The 22,144-nt window shown below is 53.9% G+C and overlaps 1 protein-coding gene across 3 annotated transcripts in view; it reads left to right on the top strand.

The window, feature by feature from the left end:
• The first annotated feature begins 1,092 nt into the window (after window positions 1–1,092).
• Window positions 1,093–22,144, top strand: part of LOC138580080 (alpha-2-macroglobulin-like) — a 551,370-nt gene continuing 530,318 nt past the window's right edge. For 2 of the 3 annotated variants that reach the window (XM_069650343.1, XM_069650344.1), the window contains exon 1: window positions 1,094–1,323. In XM_069650343.1, coding sequence (XP_069506444.1) covers window positions 1,199–1,323 — 125 coding nt within the window. In that variant the 5' untranslated portion in view covers window positions 1,094–1,198. Of the gene's footprint in view, window positions 1,324–22,144 lie in introns of all 3 variants that reach the window. The other variant, XM_069650342.1, reaches the window with a different exon arrangement.

The following is a 22,144-nucleotide window of genomic DNA, read 5'->3' on the forward strand; positions in this document are numbered from 1 at the left end:
CAGTCCAGGAAGCTGGGGGTCCGCTAGAGCTCGGGGGTCCCAGAAAAGGCAAGACCCCAGAGCAGGAAGCTTGGGGTCCCCCGGAGCTCGCAGGTCACAGAAAAGGCAAGACCCCAGAGCAGGAAGCTTGGAGTCCGCCAGAGCTCACAGGTCCCAGAAAAGGCAAGACCCCAGAGCAGGAAGCTTGCGTCCCCCGGAACTCGCAGGTCCCAGAAAAGGCAAGACCCCAGTCCAGGAAGCTGGGGGTCCGCTAGAGCTCGGGGGTCCCAGAAAAGGCAAGACCCCAGAGCAGGAAGCTTGGGGTCCCCCGGAGCTCGCAGGTCCCAGAAAAGGCAAGACCCCAGAAAAGGCAAGACCCCAGAGCAGGAAGCTTGGGGTCCCCCGGAGCTCGCAGGTCCCAGAAAAGGCAAGACCCCAGTGCAGGAAGCTTGGGGTCCCCCGGAGCTCACAGGTCCCAGAAAAGGCAAGACCCCAGAAAAGGCAAGACCCCAGTGCAGGAAGCTGGGGTTCCGCTAGAGCTTGCGGGTCCCAGAAAAGGCAAGACCCCAGAGCAGGAAGCTTGGGGTCCACCAGAGTTCGTAGGTCCCAGAAAAGGCAAGACCCCAGAGCAGGAAGCTTGGGGTCCCCCGGAGCTCGCAGGTCCCAGAAAAGGCAAGACCCCAGAAAAGGAAAGACCCCAGTGCAGGAAGCTGGGGTTCCGCTAGAGCTCGCGGGTCCCAGAAAAGGTAAGACCCCAGAGCAGGAAGCTTGGGGTCCACCAGAGCTCGCAGGTCCCAGAAAAGGCAAGACCCCAGAGCAGGAAGCTGGGGGTCCGCTAGAGCTCGCGGGTCCCTGAAAAGGCAAGACCCAAAAAAAGGCAAGACCCCAGTGCAGGGAGCTCGGGGTCCGCTAGAGCTCGCGGGTCCGCTGGAGTCCGCGAGCTTCTGTGCTCCAGGGCGTTAATGCCGGTCCATTATTCAGGTCACTTCATGAACTCGTAGCCTGCGTGCCTGATCCCCAGCACGGTGTGACTCTGCGTCGGCGAGTCCACCCCCGGGGGTGTGCGTTTGCTGGGCACCGCCCTCGGGTCCCAGGAGGCCTGCCCGGGACGAGGTGTGGGAACGGCTTGGAGCCCTGGCACCGGGCCTCGCAGGGCCACACCCGCTCCTGGGAGGCTTAAAGCCGGCTCCCGGGGCTGAGGCCGCATACACCGGTGGCAATGCGAGCTGAGCAGGTTCTGCCGCGGTCCCTGGTCTCCAGCTCTGTCGCGATGTGCTCTCTGCTGCTGGGCTCCCTCCTGCTGCTGCTGCCAGGCGCCGCCGCCGCCGCCGACACCCCGCAGATGTAAGTGCCCCCCTGCCACCCAGTGGTACCCCGTTGCCCCCGCCCAGCTCCCCGCAGCAGAGGCACCGCCATCCAAGGGCGGGGGCGGCACAGGGTTCCTGTTTGACTTGTGGGAGGAGGGCCGGAGGGGGGTAGCTCAGTAGAAGTCACTGCCTACAGCACCCGCTCTGCCCCAGGATCACACACCTCACTGCAAGGCACCCGAGACCTGGCCTGCAGCACCCCGTAGAATTCTGTCTCTGGGCACCCACGCAGCTCTGGCAACGCACCCCTGTCCTGGCCTGCAGCACCCCGTAGAATTCTGTCTCTGGGCACCCACGCAGCTCTGGCAACGCACCCCTGTCCTGGCCTGCAGCACCCCGTAGAATTCTGTCTCTGGGCACCCATGCAGCTCTGGCAATGCACCCCTGTCCTGACCTGCAGCACCCCTTAAAATTCTGTCTCTTCGCTCCACACAGCTCTAGCAATGCACCCCTATCCTGGCCTGCAGCACCCCTTAGAATTCTGTCTCTGGGCACCCACGCAGCTCTGGCAATGCACCCCGGTCCTGGCCTGCAGCACCCCTTAGAATTCTATCTCTGGGCACCCACGCAGCTCTGGCAATGCACCCCTGTCCTGGCCTGCAGCACCCCGTAGAATTCTGTCTCTGGGCACCCACGCAGCTCTTGCAATGCACCCCTATCCTGGCATGCAGCACCCCGTAGAATTCTGTCTCTGGGCCCCCACGCAGCTCTGGCAATGCACCCCTATCCTGACATGTAGCACCCCTTAGAATTCTGTCTCTGGGCCACCACGCAGCTCTGGCAATGCACCCCTGTCCTGACCTGCAGCACCCCTTAGAATGCTGTCTATGGGCACCCACGCAGCTCTGGCAATGCACCCCTCTGCTGGCCTTCAGCACCCCTTAGAATGCTGTCTCTGGGCACCCACGCAGCTCTGGCAATGCACCCCTGTCCTGACCTGCAGCACCCCTTAGAATTCTGTCTCTGGGCACCCACACAGCTCTGGCAATGCACCCCTCTGCTGGCCTTCAGCACCCCTTAGAATTCTGTCTCTTGGCACCCATGCAGCTCTGGCAATGCACCCCTGTCCTGACCTGCAGCACCCCTTAGAATGCTGTCTCTGGGCACCCACGCAGCTCTGGCAATGCACCCCTGTCCTGGCCTGCAGCACCCCGTAGAATTCTGTCTCTGGGCACCCATGCAGCTCTGGCAATGCACCCCTGTCCTGACCTGCAGCACCCCTTAAAATTCTGTCTCTTCGCACCACACAGATCTAGCAATGCACCCCTACCCTGGCCCGCAGCACCCCTTAGAATTCTGTCTCTGGGCACCACGCAGCTCTGGCAATGCACCCCTGTCCTGGCCTGCAGCACCCCTTAGAATTCTATCTCTGGGCACCCACGCAGCTCTGGCAATGCACCCCTGTCCTGGCCTGCAGCACCCCGTAGAATTCTGTCTCTGGGCACCCACGCAGCTCTGGCAATGCACCCCTATCCTGGCATGTAGCACCCCTTAGAATTCTGTCTCTGGGCCCCCACACAGCTCTGGCAATGCACCCCTGTCCTGACCTGCAGCACCCATTAGAATGCTGTCTATGGGCACCCACGCAGCTCTGGCAATGCACCCCTATCCTGGCATGCAGCACCCCTTAGAATTCTGTCTCTGGGCACCCATGCAGCTCTGGCAATGCACCCCTGTACTGACCTGCAGCACCCCTTAGAATGCTGTCTCTGGGCACCCACGCAGCTCTGGCAATGCACCCCTCTGCTGGCCTTCAGCACCCCTTAGAATTCAGTCTCTGGGCACCCACGCAGCTCTGGCAATGCACCCCTGTCCTGACCTGCAGCACCCCTTAGAATTCTGTCTCTGGGCACCCACACAGCTCTGGCAATGCACCCTTCTGCTGCCCTTCAGCACCCCTTAGAATTCTGTCTCTGGGCACCCATGCACCTCTGGCAATGCACCCCTGTCCTGACCTGCAGCACCCCTTAGAATGCTGTCTTTGGGCACCCACGCAGCTCTGGCAATGCACCCCTGTCCTGTCCCGCAGCACCCCTTTGCAATTCTATCTCTGGGCTCCTACACAGCTCCAACAATGCACCCCTCTGCTGGCCTTCAGCACCCCATGCAATTCTATCTCTGGGTTCCTAAGCAGCTGTACCAATGCATTCCACTGGAGCTTTCCCAACTGCCCTTAAGCACTCCCTTGTGCACCCTCTGCTCAAGAAACCCTCTGCCGACCCCTCCACTCCGGCAAACTACTTCCCTATCTCCATCAATCCTTTCCTGGGCAAACTCCTGGAGAAGTTGGCTATCACTCAGCTGACCCTCCACACTGAATCTATTGGCTGCTTCCAGGGCCATCAGTCTGGCTTTAGTGCTCCAGAGGCACGGAAACTGCTCTTCTGAACACCCGTGAAGACCTGCTCTCAAATCTTGACTCTAACACTCCCTCTGTTCTCATTCTCCTGGACCTCTCCTCTGCCTTTGACACGGTTAACCACAACATCCTGATCACATGTCTCTCTGACACCCTGGGAATCACAGGTCAGGCTCTGGCGTGATTAACCTCCTTTCTCTCCGACCGGCCATCCCAGGAGAAACTCAGAGCCTTTCTCTCAACTATAGCTCTCTCAACCGGTGGCGTTCCCCATGGGATCTAACCTCTCCCCCTGGTTCTTTAACATCTATATGGCTGCCTTGGCAGGTGTGATTGCCACTTTCACCTCTAACTTCCAGTGTTATGCGGATGACATGCAACTCTCCTTCAGGCTACCCTCAGCCGCCTCCTCCTCCTCCTCCTCTGTGCTCACATCTGACTGTCTGTCTGTTATTCAGTCATGGTGTGCTGCAAACGACCTCTGCCTCAACGCCAGTAAGACTGAGATCGTTCGCATTGGGACCCCTGCTCCCGCCGTCCCACTTTGACTCTGGCCGGCCTCCCTTGGTCATGCGCTCGCACCCACCTGTGAGGCTAAAAACCTTGGGGTCATCTTCGACTCGACTCTCTCCTCCTCTCACATCTCGGACATGTCCCGAAAGTCCCACTACCAGCTGCACCTCCTCAGAGGTACTCTCCCTTTTCTCACTTCCCCCAGAGACTCACAGTCTCCAGAGCCCTGGTTCTCCGAAGCCTGGGCTACTGCAACAGCCTCTTTCTCAACCTCCCTGCTTCTGCCCTGCACCCTCTGCAACACATCCAGAACAGAACCGCAAGACTTACCCTTGGCCTGAAGCCTAGGGACAGCATCTCTCTGGCACTGAAATCCCTCCACTGTCTTCCCGTGGCTGCCAGGATCAAGTTCAAGACCCTCTGTATTGTTCACACGGCTTTCTGGGGACTGGGACCTACCTACCTTCAGCGATGCCTGCCTAAATAGTGTCCCTCACAAGCACTCCGCTCATCTACCTCCAACCTTCTGCGAGTGAGCCAGTTTTCCAAGCAGAGATCTGGAGGGAGATCCCTCTCCTCGGCAGACCATCCGTCTCTCTCTCTCTCTCTCTCTCTCTCTCTCTCTCTCTCTCTCTCTCTCTCTCTCTCTCTCTTTCTCTCTCTCTCTCTCTCTCTCTCTCTCTCTCTCTCTCTCTCTCCTACTTAGCTCTCTGTTCTTTCCCTCTCTCCCTGCTCTTCCTTACAGCTGGCTGACTGGCCGCCTGGTGTACCTCAGAGTCCCACAGGTTCCTGGCACCCCCGCCAGTCCTCTCTTGCACTTACCTCAGGGCCTGGCACTCCCCCACCCTCACTGCACTTAAGAAATGACCCAACAGAGTGTCTCTCTCTGCACTTACCCCATTCTCCATCGATTGGGTGCCCTTGGACCCCCCCCTGTAACCGTCTGTGTACTACTTGCTTAATCCTAATGCACCTTGCCAGAAGACCGTCTGTCCGTCGTCCCTTGTCTTCACCCTCTTAGTTGCACTGCAGCACTAGTAAAACTGCAGAATCTCTGTCAGGCTTATTTGCTGTGTTTCAACTGCTAAATGTATTTTATGCATTTACTCTGCCCGTGCAGACTATTATTGTCTCAGAATTTCAAGGGCTCTGAGCGACTGCTGTTTTTTTTCCCCCATGGTCCCATCCTCGTTGAGTGCTTTGAAACACTAGCCTTGTGTATAAGCACTTTAAAAATAAACATTACCATACCAATCTTGGTCTGCAGCACCCCTGGCAACTCCTGCTCTGGGATCGAACACCCATCTCTACCAGTGCACCCCAGCTCCTGCGTCAAGCACCCCTTGCCCTTCCTGCTCTGGGATGTCACACAGCTCTACCAGTGCAGCTCAGCCGCTGCTTCGAGCACCCCCTGCCATTCCTGCTCTGGGACGTCACACAGCTCTACCAGTGCAGCTCAGCCGCTGCTTCGAGCACCCCCTGCCATTCCTGCTCTGGGATGTCACACTGCTCTACTAGTGCACCCCAGCTCCTACTTCGAGCACCCCTTGCCATTCCTGCTCTGGATGTCACACAGCTCTAGCAGTGCACCCCAGCTCCTGCGACAAGCACCCCTTGCCATTCCTGCTCTGGATGCCACACAGCTCTACCAGTGCACCCCAGCTCCTGCGTCGAGCACCCCTTGCCATTCCTGCTCTGGATGCCACACAGCTCTACCCGTGCACCGCAGCCGCTGCTTCGAGCCTCTCTTGCCATTGCTGCTGTGGGGTGTCACACAGCTCTACCAATGCACCCCCCTTCTGCTCTGCAGCAGTACTTTGCATTCTTGTTCTGGGGTCACTCACACATCTATCCGTGCACCTTAGTCGTGGCTTCCAATAACTGTTTGCATCTCTAGCAATGCACCTGTCACCATGTCTGTGCTGGGATCACTCCCGACTCTACCAGTGCACCCTAGACCTGGCATGCAGCACCCCTCACTATTCCTGCTGGTATCACACACAACTGTACCAAAGCACACCAGTACTGACCTGCAGTACCCGAACCATCTGGGGGCCACAGACAACACCGACAATGCATCTTTGTATAGATCTTCACTCCAATTCTGGGGTCATGCCCACCTCTACCAATGCACCCCAGTCCTTGCCTACAGCACCCCTTACTCTCCATGCTCTGAGGTCACCCACAATTCTGCAAATGCACCTCCGTCCTGAGTATTTGCATACTCAACTCTGCCAATGCACCCCTTACTAGTGATGTTCGGGGGTCACACAATGCACCCCAGCCCAGGCCTCCAAAACCCCTTTCCATTCCAGTTCTGGAGTCATACTCAACTCTGCCAATGCACCCCAGTCTTTGGATGCAGCTCCCCTTACTAGTGATGTTCGGGGGTCACACAATGCACCCCAGCCCAGGCTTCCAAAACCCCTTTCCATTCCAGTTCTGGAGTCATACTCAACTCTGCCAATGCACCCCAGTCTTTGGATGCAGCTCCCCTTACTAGTGATGTTCGGGGGTCACACAATGCATCCCAGCCCAGGCCTCCAAAACCCCTTTCCATTCCAGTTCTGGAGTCATACTCAACTCTGCCAATGCACCCCAGTCTTTGGATGCAGCTCCCCTTACTAGTGATGTTCGGGGGTCACAAAATGCACCCCAGCCCAGGCCTCCAAAACCCCTTTCCATTCCAGTTCTGGAGTCATACTCAACTCTGCCAATGCACCCCAGTCTTTGGATGCAGCTCCCCTTACTAGTGATGTTCGGGGGTCACACAATGCACCCCAGCCCAGGCCTCCAACACCCCAGCCCAGGCCTCCAACACCCTTTCCATTCCAGTCCTGCCAGCAGACCCAAATCTACTGGTGCACATCAGTCCTGGTGTCCAACAACTCTCGCCATCTCTATGAATGCACCCCGGATGCGCTTTAAATGGGAAACGAAGCGCAGGTACCCAGCAGTCTCGGCTTTAAGTGTGCCAGGGCTCACACCGAGTAAGGCACACAAATTGCTCTTGTGCTGGATCCAATCCATTTCTATTGAGCCTGTCTCTCCGCCCAGTCATGTATGTTCCTATTTTCCTCTCATCTGTCCTGTCTCTCCCCCCAGTCATGGATGTTCCTATTTCCTCTCATCTGTCCTGTCTCTCCGCCCAGTCATGTATGTTCCTATTTCCTCTCATCTGTCCTGTCTCTCCGCCCAGTCATGGATGTTCCTATTTCCTCTCATCTGTCCTGTCTCTCCGCCCAGTCATGTATGTTCCCATTTCCTCTCATCTGTCCTGTCTCTCCGCCCAGTCATGGATGTTCCTATTTTCCTCTCATCTGTCCTGTCTCTCCTCCCAGTCATGTATGTCCCTATTTCCTCTCATCTGTCCTGTCTCTCCGCCCAGCCATGGATGTTCCTATTTCCTCTCATCTGTCCTGTCTCTCCGCCCAGTCATGTATGTTCCCATTTCCTCTCATCTGTCCTGTCTCTCCGCCCAGTCATGTATGTTCCTATTTTCCTCTCATCTGTCCTGTCTCTCCTCCCAGTCATGTATGTCCCTATTTCCTCTCATCTGTCCTGTCTCTCCGCCCAGCCATGGATGTTCCTATTTCCTCTCATCTGTCCTGTCTCTCCGCCCAGTCATGTATGTTCCCATTTCCTCTCATCTGTCCTGTCTCTCCGCCCAGTCATGTATGTTCCTATTTTCCTCTCATCTGTCCTGTCTCTCCGCCCAGTCATGTATGTTCCTATTTTCCTCTCATCTGTCCTGTCTCTCCGCCCAGTCATGGATGTTCCTATTTTCCTCTCATCTGTCCTGTCTCTCCGCCCAGTCATGGATGTTCCTATTTTCCTCTCATCTGTCCTGTCTCTCCGCCCAGTCATGTATGTTCCTATTTTCCTCTCTTTCTGTCCTGTCTCTCCGCCCAGTCATGTATGTTCCTATTTTCCTCTCATCTGTCCTGTCTCTCCGCCCAGTCATGGATGTTCCTATTTTCCTCTCATCTGTCCTGTCTCTCCGCCCAGTCATGTATGTTCCTATTTCCTCTCATCTGTCCTGTCTCTCCGCCCAGTCATGTATGTTCCTATTTTCCTCTCTTTCTGTCCTGTCTCTCCGCCCAGTCATGTATGTTCCTATTTCCTCTCATCTGCCCTGTCGTCCCGTGAAGTCATGTATGTTCCTATTTCCTCTCTTTCTGTGTGTGTCGTGCTCTTTGTATTTCCTTGTCTATTTGTATCACTTCTCATTTCCCTGCACTCCAATCATAGGTTCCCTTTCTCTTGCACCGTGTGTAAGTCCCTTGAGACTCTGGCCACCGAAACATTACGATCAGTGATGCCGACCAAAAGCTCAGTATAATGCTGTACTTATGACATTTCTCAAAGACGGCCAGTAATTACAGACTGATTTTGCCCTGTTTTGGCATACAAGTGAGCAGGCTTTGAAGGAAAAAAGGATCAGACAGCAAGTAATACTGTAAGGATAACTATGAGCTAAGGATAACCGAGGGGGCATAAAGAGAACTCTCACTATCCCCTCCCCCCTGGAACCTGCCGAGGGGCACGGGGTGGCAGCATAGAGGAGTGCACCTCCGCTTCCCCCTGCTCATTCGGAGGCTGCCCTGCACATTACTGAGGGCACCATGCCACGGCTACTCTAGGGTGGAAGCGGCTCATTACTGAGGGCACCATGCCACGGGTACTCTCGGGTGGCAGCGGCTCATTACTGAGGGCACCATGCCACGGGTACTCTCGGGTGGCAGCGGCTCATTACTGAGGGCAACATGCCACGGGTACTCTCGGGTGGCAGCGGCTCATTACTGAGGGCACCATGCCACGGGTACTCTAGGGTGGAAGCGGCTCATTACTGAGGGCACCATGCCACGGGTACTCTAGGGTGGAAGCGGCTCATTACTGAGGGCACCATGCCACGGGTACTCTCGGGTGGGTGGAAGCGGCTCATTACTGAGGGCACCATGCCACGGGTACTCTCGGGTGGAAGCGGAACCATGCCACGGGTACTCTTGGGTGGAAGCGGCTCATTACTGAGGACTCCATGCCACGGGTACTCTCGGGTGGAAGCGGCTCATTACTGAGGACACCCTGCCACGGGTACTCTCGGGTGGAAGCGGCTCATTACTGAGGGCACCATGCCACGGGTACTCTAGGGTGGAAGCAACTCATTACTGAGGGCACCATGTCACGGGTACTCTCGGGTGGAAGCGGCTCATTACTGAGGGCACCATGCCACGGGTAATCTCGGGTGGAAGCGGAACCATGCCACGGGTACTGTTGGGTGGAAGCGGCTCATTATTGAGGACACCATGCCACGGGTACTCTCGGGTGGCAGCGGCTCATTACTGAGGGCACCATGCCACGGGTACTCTCAGGTGGAAGCGGCTCATTACTGAGGGCATCATGCCAGGGGTACTCTCGGGTGGAAGCGGCTCATTACTGAGGGCACCATGCCACGGGTACTCTCGGGTGGCAGCGGCTCATTACTGAGGGCAACATGCCACGGGTACTCTCGGGTGGCAGCGGCTCATTACTGAGGGCACCATGCCACGGGTACTCTAGGGTGGAAGCGGCTCATTACTGAGGGCACCATGCCACGGGTACTCTAGGGTGGAAGCGGCTCATTACTGAGGGCACCATGCCACGGGTACTCTCGGGTGGGTGGAAGCGGCTCATTACTGAGGGCACCATGCCACGGGTACTCTCGGGTGGAAGCGGAACCATGCCACGGGTACTCTTGGGTGGAAGCGGCTCATTACTGAGGACTCCATGCCACGGGTACTCTCGGGTGGAAGCGGCTCATTACTGAGGACACCCTGCCACGGGTACTCTCGGGTGGAAGCGGCTCATTACTGAGGGCACCATGCCACGGGTACTCTAGGGTGGAAGCAACTCATTACTGAGGGCACCATGTCACGGGTACTCTCGGGTGGAAGCGGCTCATTACTGAGGGCACCATGCCACGGGTAATCTCGGGTGGAAGCGGAACCATGCCACGGGTACTGTTGGGTGGAAGCGGCTCATTATTGAGGACACCATGCCACGGGTACTCTCGGGTGGAAGCGGCTCATTACTGAGGGCACCATGCCACGGGTACTCTCAGGTGGAAGCGGCTCATTACTGAGGGCATCATGCCAGGGGTACTCTCGGGTGGAAGCGGCTCATTACTGAGGACACCATGCCACGAGTACTCTAGGGTGGAAGCGGCTCATTACTGAGGGCACCATGCCACGGGTACTCTAGGGTGGAAGCGGAACCATGCCACGGGTACTCTCGGGTGGAAGCGGCTCATTACTGAGGACACCATGCTGCGGGTAATCTAGGGTGGAAGCGGCTCATTACTGAGGGCACCATGTCACGGGTACTCTTGGGTGGAAGCGGCTCATTACTGAGGGCACCATGCCACAGGTACTCTCGGGTGGAAGCGGAACCATGCCACGGGTACCATGTCACGGGTACTCTAGGGTGGAAGCGGCTCATTACTGAGGGCACCATGTCACGGGTACTCTTGGGTGGAAGCGGCTCATTACTGAGGGCACCATGCCACGGGTACTCTCGGATGGAAGCGGCTCATTACTGAGGGCACCATGCCACGAGTACTCTAGGGTGGAAGCGGCTCATTACTGAGGGCACCATGCCATGGCTACTCTAGGGTGGAAGCGGCTCATTACTGAGGGCACCATGCCACGGCTACTCTAGGATGGAAGCGGCTCATTACTGAGGGCACCATGCCACGGGTACTCTCAGGTGGAAGCGGCTCATTACTGAGGGCACCATGCCACGGGTACTCTAGGGTGGAAGCGGCTCATTACTGAGGGCACCATGCCACGGGTACTCTAGGGTGGAAGCGGCTCATTACTGAGGGCACCATGCCATGGCTACTCTAGAGTGGAAGCGGCTCATTACTGAGGGCACCATGCCACGGCTACTCTAGGATGGAAGCGGCTCATTACTGAGGGCACCATGCCACGGGTACTCTCGGGTGGAAGCGGCTCATTACTGAGGGCACCATGCCACGGGTACTCTAGGGTGGAAGCGGCTCATTACTGAGGGCACCATGCCACGGGTACTCCCGGGTGGAAGCGGCTCATTACTTAGGGCACCATGCCACGAGTACTCCCGGGTGGAAGAGGCTCATTACTGAGGGCACCATGCCACGGGTACTCCAGGGTGGAAGCGGCTCATTACTGAGGGCACCATGCCGCGGGTACTCTAGGGTGGAAGCGGCTCATTAATGAGGGCACCATGCCGCGGGTACTCTCGGGTGGAAACAGCTCATTACTGAGGGCACCATGCCGCGGGTACTCTCGGGTGGAAGCGGCTCATTACTGGGGGCACCATGCCGCGGGTACTCTCGGGTGGAAGCGGGTCATTACTGGGGGCACCATGCCGCGGGTACTCTCGGGTGGAAGCGGCTCATTACTGGGGGCGCCATGCCGCCGGTACTCTCGGGTGGAAGCGGGTCATTACTGAGGGCGCCATGCCGCGGGTACTCTAGGGTGGAAGCGGCTCATTACTGAGGGCGCCATGCCGTGGGTACTGTCGGGTGGAAGCGGCTCATTACTGAGGGCGCCATGCCGCGGGTACTCTCGGGTGGAAGCGGCTCATTACTGAGGGCGCCATGCCGCGGGTACTCTCGGGTGGAAGCGGCTCATTACTGAGGGCGCCATGCCGCGGGTTGTCTAGGTTGGAAGCGGGTCATTACTGAGGGCGCCATGCCGCGGGTACTCTAGGGTGGAAGCGGGTCATTACCGAGGGCGCCATGCCGCGGGTACTCTAGGGTGGAAACGGGTCATTACCGAGGGCGCCATGCCGCGGGTACTCTAGGGTGGAAGCGGGTCATTACCGAGGGCGCCATGCCGCGGGTACTCTAGGGTGGAAGCGGCTCATTACCGAGGGCGCCATGCCGCGGGTACTCTCGGGTGGAAGCGGCTCATTACCGAGGGCGCCATGCCGCGGGTACTCTCGGGTGGAAGCGGCTCATTACCGAGGGCACCATGCCGCGGTTACTCTCGGGTGGAAGCGGCTCATTACCGAGGGCGCCATGCCGCGGGTACTCTCGGGTGGAAGCGGCTCATTACCGAGGGCACCATGCCGCGGGTACTCTAGGGTGGAAGCGGCTCATTACCGAGGGCACCATGCCACGGGTACTCTCGGGTGGAAGCGGGAGGCACCAAGCCACGGGTACTCTCGGGTGGAAGCGGCTCATTACTGAGGGCACCATGCCACGGGTACTCTCGGGTGGAAGCAGGTCATTTATTTGCCTCTTCTGAATGCAGACAGGGCGGCCCTCCCCAGCACTTGCATGAAGTCCACAAATGACACTTGCATTGCTTGCACCAAATGCAAATACATGAACATTCCAGCGAATCTAATGCAGACTTGACAACGTCAGATCAGATGCTGACGGGATCCATAGGAATCTAATGCAGATAGCAGGCCTAGCAGGCACCAACCGGCATAGTAGACCTAGCAGGTGCAAACAGGCATAGTAGACCTAGCAGGAACCAACTTGTATAGTAGATCTAGCAGGAGCCAACTTGTATAGTAGATCTAGCAGGAGCCAACCTGTATAGTAGACCTAGCAGGTGCAAACAGGCATAGTAGACCTAGCAGGAGCCAACCTGCATAGTAGACCTAGCAGGTGCAAACAGGCATAGTATAGCTAGCAGGAGCCAACCTGTATAGTAGACCTAGCAGGAGCCAACCTGTATAGTGGACCTAGCAGGTGCAAACAGGCATAGTAGACCTAGCAGGAGCCAACCTGCATAGTAGACCTAGCAGGTGCAAACAGGCATAGTAGACCTAGCAGGAACCAACTTGTATAGTAGATCTAGCAGGAGCCAACCTGTATAGTAGACCTAGCAGGTGCAAACAGGCATAGTAGACCTAGCAGGAGCCAACCTGCATAGTAGACCTAGCAGGTGCAAACAGGCATAGTATAGCTAGCAGGAGCCAACCTGTATAGTAGACCTAGCAGGAGCCAACCTGTATAGTGGACCTAGCAGGTGCAAACAGGCATAGTAGACCTAGCAGGAGCCAACCTGCATAGTAGACCTAGCAGGTGCAAACAGGCATAGTAGACCTAGCAGGAGACAACCTGTATAGTAGAGCTAGCAGGAGCCAACCTGTATAGTAGACCCAGCTGGATCATACCTTTATAGTAGACCTAACAGGAGCCAACCTGTATAGCGGACCTAGCAGGTGCCAAAAGACATAGTAGACCTAGCAGGAGCCACCCTGTATAGTAGAGCTAACAGGAGCCAACCTGTAAAGTAGACCCAGCTGGATCATACCTTTATAGTAGAACTAACACAATCCAACCTGTATAGTGGACCTAGCAGGTGCCAACCTGTATAGGAGACCTAGCGAATGCTGATAGGCATAGTAGACCTAGCAGGAGCTGACCTTTAAAGTAGGCCTCTCAGGAGCCAAACTGTATAGTAGGCCTAGTAGGAGCCAACCTGCATAGTACACCTAGCAGATGCTGATAGGCATAGTAGACCTAGCAGGAGCTGACCTTTAAAGTAGGCCTAGCAGGAGCCAAACTGTATAGTGGTCCTAGTAGGAGCCAACCTGTATAGTAGACCTAGCAGGAGCCAACCTGCATAGTAGACCTAGCAGATATGAAAGGCATAGTAGACCTAGCAGGAGCCAACCTGCATAGTACACCTAGCAGATGCTGATAGGCATAGTTGACCTAGCAGGAGCCAACCTGCATAGTAGACCTAGCGGGTGCAAACAGGCATAGTAGACCTAGCAGGAACCAACTTGTATAGTAGACCTAGCAGGAGCCAACCTGTATAGTAGACCTAGCAGGTGCAAACAGGCATATTGGACCTAGCAGGAGCCAACCTGCACAGTAGACTTAGCAGGTGCAAACAGGCATAGTATACCTAGCAGGAGCCAACCTGTATAGTAGACCTAGCAGGAGCCAACCTGTATAGTGGACCTAGCAGGTGCAAACAGGCATAGTAGACCTAGCAGGAGCCAACCTACATAGTAGACCTAGCAGGTGCAAACAGGCATAGTAGACCTAGCAGGAGACAACCTGTATAGTAGAGCTAGCAGGAGCCAACCTGTATAGTAGACCCAGCTGGATCATATCTTTATAGTAGACCTAACACAATATAACCTGTATAGTGGACCTAGCAGGTGCCAACAGGCATAGTAGACCTAGCAGGAGCCACCCTGCATAGTAGACCTAGCAGGAGTCAACCTGTATAGTAGAGCTAGCAGGTGCCAACAGGCATAGTAGACCTAGCAGGAGCCAACCTGTATAGTAGAGCTAGCAGGAGCCAACCTGTATAGTAGACCCAGCTGGATCATACCTTTATAGTAGACCTAACACAATCCAACCTGTATAGTGGACCTAGCAGGTGCCAACAGGCATAGTAGACCTAGCAGTGCCACCCTGCATAGTAGACCTAGCAGGAGTCAACCTGTATAGTAGAGCTAGCAGGAGCCAACCGGCATAGTAGACATAGTAGGAGCCAACCTATATAGTAGACCCAGTAGGATCAAACCTGTATAGTAGGCCTAGCAGGAGCCAACATGCATAGTAGGCCTAGCAGTCATCAGCCTGCACATTAGACCTAGCTAGCGACAACCTGTATAGTGGACCTAGCAGGTGCCAACATGCATAGTAGACCTAGCAGGAGCCACACTGTATATTAGACCCAGCAGGATCCAACCCACATAGTAGACCTAGCAGGAGCCAACCTGTATAGTAGGCCTAGCAGGAGCCACCCTGCATAATAGACCTAGTAGGAGACAACCTGTATAGTAGGCCTAGCAGGTGCCACCCTGCATAGTAGACCTAGCAGGTGCCAACCTGTATAGTAGACCTAGCAGGAACCAAACTATATAATAGAGCGAGCAGGTGCCAAGAGGCATAGTTGACCCAGCAGGAGCCAACCTGTATAGCAAATCTAGCGGGAGCCATCCTGCATAATGGACCTAGCAGGAGCCAACCAGTATAGTAGACTTAGTAGGAGCCAACCTCTATAGACGACCTAGCAGGAGCCAACCTGTATTGTAGAGCTACCTGCAGCCATCCTGTATAGTAGACCTAGCAGGAGCCAACCTGTATAGTAAAATTAGCTGGGGGCCAACCTGCATAATAGACCTAGCAGGAGCCAACCAGTATATTAGACTTAGTAGGAGCCAACCTGTATAGAAGACCTAGCATGAGCCAACCTGTATAAAAGACCTAGCAGGAGCCAACCTGTATTGTAGAGCTACCTGCAGCCATCCTGTATAGTAGACCTAGCAGGAGCCATCCGGTATAGTAGATCTAGCAGGAGCCATCCTGTATAGTAGACTGAGCAGGTGCCGACAAGCATAGTAGACCTAGCAGGAGCCAACCTGCATAGTAGAGCTACCAGGTGCTGACAGGCATAGTAGGCCTAGCAGGAGCCAACCTGTATAGTAGACCCAGGATGATCAAACCTGTATAGTAGTCCCAGGATGATCCAACCTGTATAGCAGACCAAGCAGGTGCTGACAGTCATAGTAGTCTAAGCTTAGCCAGCCAGCATAGTAGACCTAGCAGCAGCCAAACTGCATAGTAGACCTAACAGCTGCCGACAGGCATAGTAGGCCAAGCTTAGCCAACAAGCATAGTAGACTTAGTAGGAGATAACCTGCATAGGAAACCTAGAAGGTGCGACTGGCATAGTACATGAAGAAGGGACTGACCGGCACGTTAGATCTAACAGGTGCCGATTGGTCCATTGGTCCTAGCAGTTACTGACTGTCAAAGTAGACTTGGCAGGGAACGCCCAGCATAGTAGTGCTAGCTGTTGATGACTAGAAAAGTAGATTTGGCAGGAGCCAGCCGGCATAGTAGAGCTAGCGGTTGATGACTGGAAAAGTAGACTTGGCAGGAGCCAGCCGGCATAGTGGAGCTAGCAGTTGCTGACTGGCAAAGTAGACTTGGCAGGGGCAGGCCAGCATAGTAGAGCTAGCAGTTGCTGACTGGAAAAGTAGACTTGGCAGGGGCCAGCCAGCATAGTAGAGCTAGCAGTTGCTGACTGGAAAAGTAGACTTGGCAGGGACCGGCCAGCATAGTAGTGCTAGCGGTTGATGACTGGAAAAGTAGACTTGGCAGGAGCCAGCCGGCATAGTAGAGCTAGCAGTTGCTGACTGGAAAAGTAGACTTGGCAGGGGCCGGCCAGCATAGTAGAGCTAGCAGTTGCTGACTGGAAAAGTAGACTTGGCAGGGACCGGCCAGCATAGTAGTGCTAGCGGTTGATGACTGGAAAAGTAGACTTGGCAGGAGCCAGCCGGCATAGTAGAGCTAGCAGTTACTGACCAGCAAGTAGGCTTGCAGGAGCCGGCTGGCAAAGTGGAGCTAGCAGTTGCTGACTGGCAAAGTAGACTTGGCAGGGGCCGGCCAGCATAGTAGTGCTAGCGGTTGATGACTGGAAAAGTAGACTTGGCAGGAGCCAGCCGGCATAGTAGAGCTTGCAGTTACTGACCAGCAAGTAGGCTTGTCCGGAGCCGGCTGGCAAAGTGGAGCTAGCAGTTGCTGACTGGCAAAGTAGACTTGGCAGGATCCAGCCGGCATAGTAGAGCTAGCAGTTGCTGACTGGCAAAGTAGACTTGGCAGGGGCCGGCCAGCATATTAGTGCTAGCGGTTGATGACTGGAAAAGTAGACTTGGCAGGATCCAGCCGGCATAGTAGAGCTAGCAGTTGCTGACTGGCAAAGTAGACTTGGCAGGGACTGGCTGGCAAAGTGGAGCTAGCAGTTGCTGACTGGCAAAGTAGACTTGGCAGGGACCGGCCAACATAGTAGAGCTAGCGGTTGCTGACTGGCAAAGTAGACTTGGCAGGGACCGGCCAACATAGTAGAGCTAGCGGTTGCTGACTGGCAAAGTAGACTTGGCAGGGACCGGCCAACATAGTAGAGCTAGCGGTTGCTGACTGGCAAAGTAGACTTGACAGGGACCGGCCAACATAGTAGTGCTAGCGGTTGATGACTGGAAAAGTAGATTTGGCAGGAGACGCCCTGCATAGTTTGAGTCTAGTGGAGTCTGTAGAGAGTCTTCTGAGGCCTTTCTATGAAGATAGGGTGGCAGAAATCCAAGAAGGACGCGGCTACCTTGAGAATAGTTCAGTGAACAGCAAGACCTTGAGAGGAAGCCAGAGGTGGTGAGGCCTTTGGCAGGAGCGATAGTTCCTCGCAGACAGCGCTGTGGGACTTTCCGTGCCCGTGTGAGAGTTATGTCCTGGTTGATTGATTGATTGTTTATTTATATAGCGCCTATACACAATGTGTTTCAAAGCGCTAGTGTGCCACCCAGGCCTATGAGTAGGATTTCTGACTTTGACCCATTTAGTCAGGTCCATTCCCACTCCTCCTGACCTTCCAGTGATTAGACTTCCGTCGCCAGAGTCCCTCTGGCCTTTGAGATGGAGGTGCTACCCACGTGTCCATGGAAGCCAATGATGGCCGATGGAGCCAGGTTGCAGCTGGCGTGCCTGTACTTGCCGCTTTGGTTACATAGTTGCTCAAGAGGGTCCTGGTCAGGGGTGTCATACGCAGCTGAGACGTCTGGCTGGTGCAGAGTGCTTCCCAGGTGTTCCCTGGGTGGGGTTTCGGTGGCTCTTAGAGGGGCATCCTGGGCGAGTAACCTTGCCTAGTAGTTTGTCTTACTCTGGCTGGTGGCAGGTGTTTGAAACTTAATTATGGTTGGAAACTGAGCTGCCCCTCAAACGAACCCCCAAATGGAGCTCCTGCAGTGGAAATGCAGCAAGGGCTCCAGAGCTAAACGTTGTTTTCCTTTGTTTGAAAGGACATATAGGGCCATGGACGCTGCCTGCTCGGGAAGCCTGAGGCTGTAGCAGCCGGTGCCACCCGTGTCTGGCAGCTGGATAGAAGCCCTGCCATTAGTTTAGTTTATTTCTTTGTAGAGCGCGCCAAGCCCCGGGGCATCCGGGCGCTAACCTTACAAGTTACAAGAAATAAAGCACGCATGGCATAGGGACAGTTCCACTTATACATTGAAATAAAGGGCAATATATTGCAAATGCACAGATCAGAGAAAGGTTCGCTTGTGCTATACCTCTTGTGGTTAGATTGACTAGGTATGCATTTAGGCAGGTAGGAGCGGTTGTGCGCCAGGGTTGGGTTCTCGCCCCCGTAGCCATATCTTAACTTTTTTTCTGAATAAGAAGTAGGACGGTTCATTTCTTAGGGAACTGGGGAGGGCAGTCCAGCTTTTTGCTGCCAGGACCAGAAAACTGATTCCCCTGCTCTGTGTTGCTTAAACCGTGGGGTCTTGACACAGTGGGTTTGGCTGATCTAGCTGGGCGGGTTGAGGTCTGGAGAGTCATGCTGTCCGCCAGGTACTTAGGAGCCTGGTTGGAGTGGCACTAATATGGGTGAGGGACAGTGTTTTCAGTGCAATTCCTTACTTGATGTTCAGCCAATTTAAGGAGTGTCTAGTTCCAGAGATGTGTTGTTTCCTTGGGATGTTCAAAGCTGCCCTAATGGCGTTATTTTGAATAATTTGCATCTTATTAAGATGCTGCTGTGTAGTACCTAAATAGTCGAATTCGGAGAGGACTTAGGCTCTTGCTATTGTGATACAGTTGGATGGGGTCAAGAAAGGTCTACATGCAGTGATGAGTTTGCACGTAAAGGCTGCAGAGGATGCCACGGCGTTAGTCTGTTTCGTTAAGGATAAGGCGGCGTCAATGGAAATGGCCAGTGTTTCTACAGCATTGGGGACTTTCATGATGTTGCCGTCAATATCAAAGGAGGTAAACAGTTCAATCAGCTTGTTCAGGTCGGCAGGAGATCCTAGGAGGAGCAGCTCCGTCTTCTCGTCATTAAGGCAAAGCCCATGATTAGCCATCCAAGCTTGTGTGATGAGCTATATGTTATTTAGAGTTTTACTGTCTGTAACGTAGTCGCCAGTGATAGGGATGAGTATTTGGGTGTCGGCTGCATAATTCATGTAGGTGACACTCAAATAGTCAAGATCATCAAATAGGGGCTTGGTGAATACATTATAGAGGGTGGAGGACATGCAGGACCCTTGGGGGACCCCGCAGGTGACTGGCGTGGGTTCTGCAGCGGCTGAGGGTGCAAAGACCCTCATGGATCGTTGAGGAAGGACTGGATCCGGGCGTTCCCTTGACCAGGGAAATGCGCATCAGACGTTAGATATTGGCATAGGATTTTGTGGTTCACTAAATCGAGAGCAGCTGATAGGTCGAGAAGGACAAGCAGTGCCAGCTTACCTTTGTCTATTAGGATTTGGACTTGTGACTTGAGGTCCATCGGTGCCATTTCAGTCCCATGTCCGGGTGTAAATCCTGACTGTCCGAGACCATGCAAGTTCTTAGATTCAAGGTATTACTGGATTTGCAGATAAGCTGCTCAGTCTGAGGTTTTTAGGCGAAAGGGCACTGTCGTAATAGGTCTATAGTTTGTTGAGCGATTAGGGTCCAATGAGGTTTTTTTTAGGAGCGTCTTTTAGGTTATTCGGTACTATACTTGATTTGAATGAGGCATTAATAGAGGAGCTGATGAATGAGGTGAGTTCCTTTGCAACCTCTTTGATAATAGGGGCAGGACAAGTATCTCCCTGGCAGTTTGATGGTTTTAGTTTTCATAATGATGGTTTCAACCTCTTTGATAGAGAGAGGAGTGAAGCGAAATGGAGAATGTGTTTCCCCTGTAGGAAACAGTGGGTTAGAATTAGGATCAGACTTAGTGATGTGGAGTTTTATCATTTCTATTTTGTTTTGGAGCATTTTAATCTTATCTTGCAATGCGTCCTGGATGTTAGTACACCAGAGAGTATCTTTATTGCAAGTATCAGGTGGTTGGACATGCCATTCTAATTCTTTCAAGGTGTTGACGAGTTCCTTAGCATTAGTTATGCAGTCATTATAGTTGCCTTTTTTAGCTTGGATCATGGCTTCTTATAGTTAAGGGAGACTAGCGCAAAGTTGTCCTTATTAGATGGAGACAGGGAATCTTTCCACGCGGTCTCTGAATTTCTTTTCAATTTCCGTAAGGATTTAAGATGTGGTGTGTACCAAGTATTAATGGTGTGCACGAGGCTTGGATTTACATAGTTTAAGGGGTGCTAATGTGTTGATGGCCTTAAGGATAGTATGTTTATAGAGGTCTACTAGGGCCGTAGGATCTGAGATGGTTGTGGTGGGGTTGATGATTGGTTGTAGTAGGGGTAGGATTTTCTCAATGGTTACATTCTGTTTATTTCTAGTCATCCTAGCTGGTGCCTGTTTTGGCTGGATAGGTAGGGTGGTTTCTTTTAAAATGAATGAGATTAAATGGTGGTCCGACCATGCACAGGGGGTGCTAGATTGAATATTTATATGACAATTGAGATCAGCTAATCAGTCTACGGTTCTACCCTTGTTGTATGTTGGTTCAGTAATGTGGTGTGTACATCCTAGTTCAGAGATGGTATCTTTAATGTTGCAAGCTTGGATGTCTTTGAGGTCTTGGAAACGCAAGTTAAAGTCGCCAAGAATGATGACTTCAGATTTCGTTTTGGTGTTAGTAGTTGAGAGTAGTAGCGATATGTCGTCTTCAAAAGTGGTAGTTGGTCCTGCTGGTCGATAGATTAGCTGAATAGTAATGGTGCGTGAAGGTGAGGTGGCTAGTTTGGCGGATACAAGTTCTGCTGACGGCATAGATAGGTTGTTAATGGTTTTTAGGCCGAGGGAAGTTTTATGGATAAATGCGATGCCCCCGCCTTTGGATTGGTTGGTGTCTCACTGAAGTCGGATGATGGAGTAGTGTTTAGGGACTGCAAGGGCAAGCACTGGTCCTGATGCGGCATGGAGCCAAGTCTCCGCGATGGCTATAGAGTCGAGGTCATGTGCAGTTATGTAGTGAGCAATGTCTAAAGCATGGGCCGGCAGTGATATAGCATTAATAAGGGCCCCTTTGATTTGGGATGAAGGGTGGTCCCGTTCGCTCTTAGTTTGTTTTGGGCTGTGCTTAGGTGCAGTGGTAGAGTTGGTTGGCTTGGCTGGTGAGTTGGTTACTAAGGTGATGCCTTCAGAGTGAGTAACTTGAGGTGTTACGTGACTGTGGTGGGTGGATTCAGTGTCTAGACATGGTGGAAGGAACTTTGAGGGCGGTATGAGGTCAGATGGCGGCAGGCGATGAGCCATGCACATGCGTGTTTGGGAGGCTCTGGGATTGACGGGATGGTCCACGATAGTTGTCAGAGGCACACTAGCTAAGGTACCGATAAGAACAGGCAGACACAATTTGATGACAGAGTTAGTGATAAGGGCAGTAGCTGAGTGTGATAGACGCATGGTTGTATTCAAACAAGGATGTGGAAGGGTTGCTAAGTAACGGTAAGAGATGAGGGAGGCTAATGATGGCAAGCCATTAGTGAGGCAGTAGGCAACGGCCCATTATCATGGAACCAGCAGGTGTATCTAGGATGATGAGGCCAAATGCCCTGCGAGCTACTGAGATAGGAATATAATAAAATTCAAATGTCCCTCCAATGAGCTTACAGAATGGTTGCTCGGCAACCGAGCAACACAAGGTAGCGGCAGCCATTTTAAGTATCTCCAAGTGGTTCCGCACAGAAAATGGGGAAAAAAGGCCACAAAAGGACGTAGTGTTCCTGTGTACGAAGCATGTTTGCCAACACTTGACTGCAAAACGTCATCTTTGTCACGGCTCGATCCACGTTCTGTGACTTGGGAAGAAGGATGGGAAAGTTTGAATGTGCCAGTGATTGGGGTGAACAGTGAGCCCCTGAAATTCCAAAGGAATCCGCACCCCGCCTTTCTCAATCCCTGGGACATGCCCCTTAGCACACGGAGAGATGACTCCATACTGAAGAGGACTGTGGGGAAGCGGCTCTGCTGCGTCTGCCCAAGATCACACAAAGAGGCGAGGCTCTCCCGGTATCT

The sequence above is a fragment of the Ambystoma mexicanum genome, chromosome 3p, assembly GCF_040938575.1.
Source record: "Ambystoma mexicanum isolate Mex_15411 chromosome 3p, UKY_AmexF1_1, whole genome shotgun sequence".
Lineage (NCBI taxonomy): Eukaryota > Metazoa > Chordata > Amphibia > Caudata > Ambystomatidae > Ambystoma > Ambystoma mexicanum.